At 36.6% G+C, this 3893-nt stretch overlaps 1 protein-coding gene across 1 annotated transcript; it reads left to right on the plus strand.

The window, feature by feature from the left end:
• Positions 1 to 1281: 1281 nt before the first annotated feature.
• On the plus strand, positions 1282 to 2635 carry LOC140725438 (G-protein coupled receptor 55-like). Its single transcript, XM_073040896.1, has one exon. It carries the CDS (start codon positions 1428 to 1430, stop codon positions 2394 to 2396), a length of 969 nt encoding a protein of 322 aa, XP_072896997.1. The 5' UTR covers positions 1282 to 1427; the 3' UTR covers positions 2397 to 2635.
• Positions 2636 to 3893: the final 1258 nt, after the last annotated feature.

The raw sequence follows: 3893 nt of genomic DNA on the forward strand, positions 1-3893 counted from the left end.
AGATCCAGTGGCCAAGAAGGTGGTTTTGCAATGGTTCATGGAGAGTGAGGGGCATGACAAGGTACAACGAAGTCATGGTCATTGTTTGCGACCAAGGAAGACCCCAGTTTGTGATAACTACTCATAACACTGGACCCGGACTTCTGAGATCCAGCAAGTGGAACTGTCCCAGTTCAAAGGCTTTTCTTCTTTAAAAATTCTCCCACACAGGTTTCACTGTCATCCTCAGATACGATGTACAACCCACATGCCACCGTGCTCTTTTGTTTGACCTGTAAATGAATGGAATTAGCACAGATAATGGACTTACCCCCTTTCAACATTTGCATCCTCCAAATCTTCATTTTCATTGTAATATTCAAAATGATTGTTGATACCTTCAAATTCTTCATAGTTCCTAACTCGATGAAGTAGTAAAATCATTTCATCTTCACTCCCGGTTGTTTCCGGCATCTCCAAGCCTAATTGCTTGAAACTACAGTGAGCAAAATAATTCTAAATTTTCTCACTACTTATTTCTTGCCAGTTATCAGTGACAAAAAATACTGCTCTTTTAACACAAACACATGGAAATTATGCTATTTACCTCTCTTCATTCTGAGTACAACGTAGTGTCTAAAGGCCACACAAGTTTATGTAACCCAAATAAACAAAGGGAATTCTGGCTATTTTCTTGATTAGATTTTGTTCCTTAAGTATTGTCTGAAATAAGCAAGTGCCTTGATTAACCGACGGACAAATTAATCAGATTCCGCTGTCTTTCAATAGATGCTGTTATTACATGGTCTTGTATTTGGAACTCCCAGTGAGCCTGCACCATTTTTTCCGGTCATCAATTCAACTGTGCTCTGAATATTCCGATTTTGTTTAAAGAGTTGAAAAGGTGCTTTTCCTTTCCCATTACCTTTCGCTCAGAAAGTTACATTAAAGTGGAGTGACTTTGGGGGTCAAGCGTAAATACAGTAATCGTCTCCTAAGTAATTTTCTCTAAAATCCATTATGCTAAATCACTATTTGTTCTATATTTTAATTCAGAATATCTTAAACAGGGTTATTTGGTTTGAAAATATTGCTGTAGGATATTCAATATTTACTTGATCATAAACAAACTGAAATGATACATGCAAGAGAACTCTGAAGTATTTCCCAATCATGAGAACAGCATTTTTCTCTTCCACAGTCCTTTGCTAGGTTTGATTATGAAATACTTTGTGATATGGAGAAATTATCACTATTTCTAAAACACAGGATGCGGTTGCTGCCATAAGCTGGTGTGAAAAGATGGACTGTAATGACCTGCTGAAGAAAACCTCTGTGTTCTTGGTAATTTTGTTGCTGCACAGCTATTACTGAAGTAATTCAACAATGGTTTTTAGTTCTTAAGCTGAGAGCAATAACCTCTTCTGCTTCTCTGCCTCCTAACAAAAATGTCCTGTTTTAATGTAACGCAATATCTGAAGACAGAAATGTACTCTTTCAGCAACACCACACAAGGTGAATTTATGAAGACATTCCAGTACCTGTTGCACATCCCTACTTTCACCCTGGGACTGATCATCAATTCAGTGGCACTCTGGATACTCTGCTTCAGGTTGAAGAATTGGACGGAGAATGTGATTTACATGACAAACCTGATATTTTCTGATATCCTGTTGCTTTTCTCTCTGCCTTTCAAAATGCACGCCTACCAGGCGGGAGAAGACTGGCATCTCGGTGCACGCTTCTGTCAGTTTGTGCAGTCCCTCTACTTTGTCAACACCTACGGGACCATCCTGTTAATCATGCTGATATCTCTGGATCGTTACATTGCTATCAAGCACCCCTTTCTGGCCAGAACCCTCAGATCTCCAAAGAAAGCAACAATTGCCTGCACTGTTCTGTGGCTCTGTGTCTGGTCTGCAAGTATTCCAAATTACTTGCAAGAAGAAAATGGTGAACACTGCTTTAAAGATTTTGCTAAGTTTTGGTGCCCTGGCAGAATTCCTCTGAGTATGATCGCAGTGTTTTTAGTTGCTGCATCTGTTGTGATTTTCTGCAGTGCTCAAATTATAAGAATACTGCAAAGAGTAGATGAAGACAGGGATGACATTGACACCAAGATATCAAGGAAAATAATCTCTTCCAATCTGGTCACCTTCCTTCTCTGCTTTACTCCGTATCATCTAGCCCTTTTCCTGTACTTTTTGGTAAGAAATTCTTACATAGAAGAACGTTACCTGATATCCCTGCGGGTGTTACTCCAGATCTGTCAGTGCTTTGCCACAACAAACTGTTGTCTGGATGCAATGTATTACCATTTGATCATTAAGAAGTTCTGGAAATCAAAAAATGAACAGCTAAAAAGAAATGTTTTGCTGTCAATTGTGGTTAGCTTTAAGAATTCAATTTGTCTTTAACTCAGTTATTTAAAAACTTGTTGATTACCTGCTTGCATTAGTAGTCTGAAGGAAAATATGTGATAAAAGCTACTTAATTTCTTCAATGCTATTATGAAATATACTCTGTCGTACATGTCCTGATGACACCATGTCAGTAAGATGGTGTGCAAATGGGGAGAAAATTGGATAATGATATTAGTGAGATCGAAATGCAGTTTCTCATTTTTATTTCTACCTAATGTATATAAACTGGAGGAGTGGCCGATTCATTTATGGCATTAGTGGAAATAATTAGATATGTATGTTTAAGCTGTCTGTTTATCTGAATAATTCATTTTCACAATTACCTTAAAATATATATATATATTGTTGTGTTTCGTCTTGTAAAGGAAAGTTATGCTGATTGTTAAGTGTAGGCATTCATTACCAATCAACTAAAGAAGTTTAAGAATGCTCCTGGAATATTTAATAGATAGATAGATAGATAGATAGATACTTTATTCATCCCCATGGGGAAATTCAACATTTTTTCCAATGTCCCATACACTTGTTGTAGCAAAAACTCATTACATACAATACTTAACTCAGTAATAATATGATATGCATCTAAATCACTAACTCAAAAAGCATTAATAATAGCTTTAAAAAAAAGCCTAATGGCATTGGGGAGTATTGACCTCTTCATCCTGTCTGAGGAGCATTGCATCGACAGTAACCTGTCGCTGAAACTGCTTCTCTGTCTCTGGATGGTGCTATGTAGAGGATGTTCAGGGTTTTCCATAATTGACCGTAGCCTACTCAGCGCCCTTCGCTGAGTATAAACCCCCGAAGTGGTTAGCACATAAACAATTCATTGGCTTAAAATTTGCTATATTGAAATAAATTGAGAATATTGAAGATTTTCAACTTTTAAAGAATAGGAAATCAAAATGACACAATTTATTTCAAAGAAAACCTTTAGCCTGAAATTACAGGGATGGTGGGGATTTACCTGGCATCTGGAGAGGCCTGTCAATAAGTCCCCTTATTCTGTATAAATTATGATTTTTTAAAATTTGTTCCTGTGTTAGGTGAATATAATCAATTAGGTGCTAATTAAATGGAGCACATGATAAAACATGCCGGATTATACATTTGCCTAACAAATATACTTAACTGCAAGAAATTCAAGCAACTCAAAGATTCACTATGTAGTTTCAAACAGTTCCATTAACTTTTGTTTCATAACTCTTTCAGTTACACAACTCTTTGATTTACTTTCACAACTTGCAAAACCTAGAGCTAAAGGATGGGTCACAAGAATATCTACTTTTCTCTGTGTCGTGTCTGAACAATAAATATAATGGGGAACAGAAATGAAGTAATGAGGAGCAAGAAAGGTAGTGAGAAACATACAAATAATTTTGTTTGCTTATTGATAGAAAATTATTCTAATTCCCTTTCACAACTACCTTCATAATTTTGGATTAATTCAGATCTTGTTTAAAGTTATTGCCTAAGGCCCCTACCCTCTAT

The sequence above is a fragment of the Hemitrygon akajei genome, chromosome 3 (assembly GCF_048418815.1).
Source record: "Hemitrygon akajei chromosome 3, sHemAka1.3, whole genome shotgun sequence".
NCBI classification, from domain to species: domain Eukaryota; kingdom Metazoa; phylum Chordata; class Chondrichthyes; order Myliobatiformes; family Dasyatidae; genus Hemitrygon; species Hemitrygon akajei.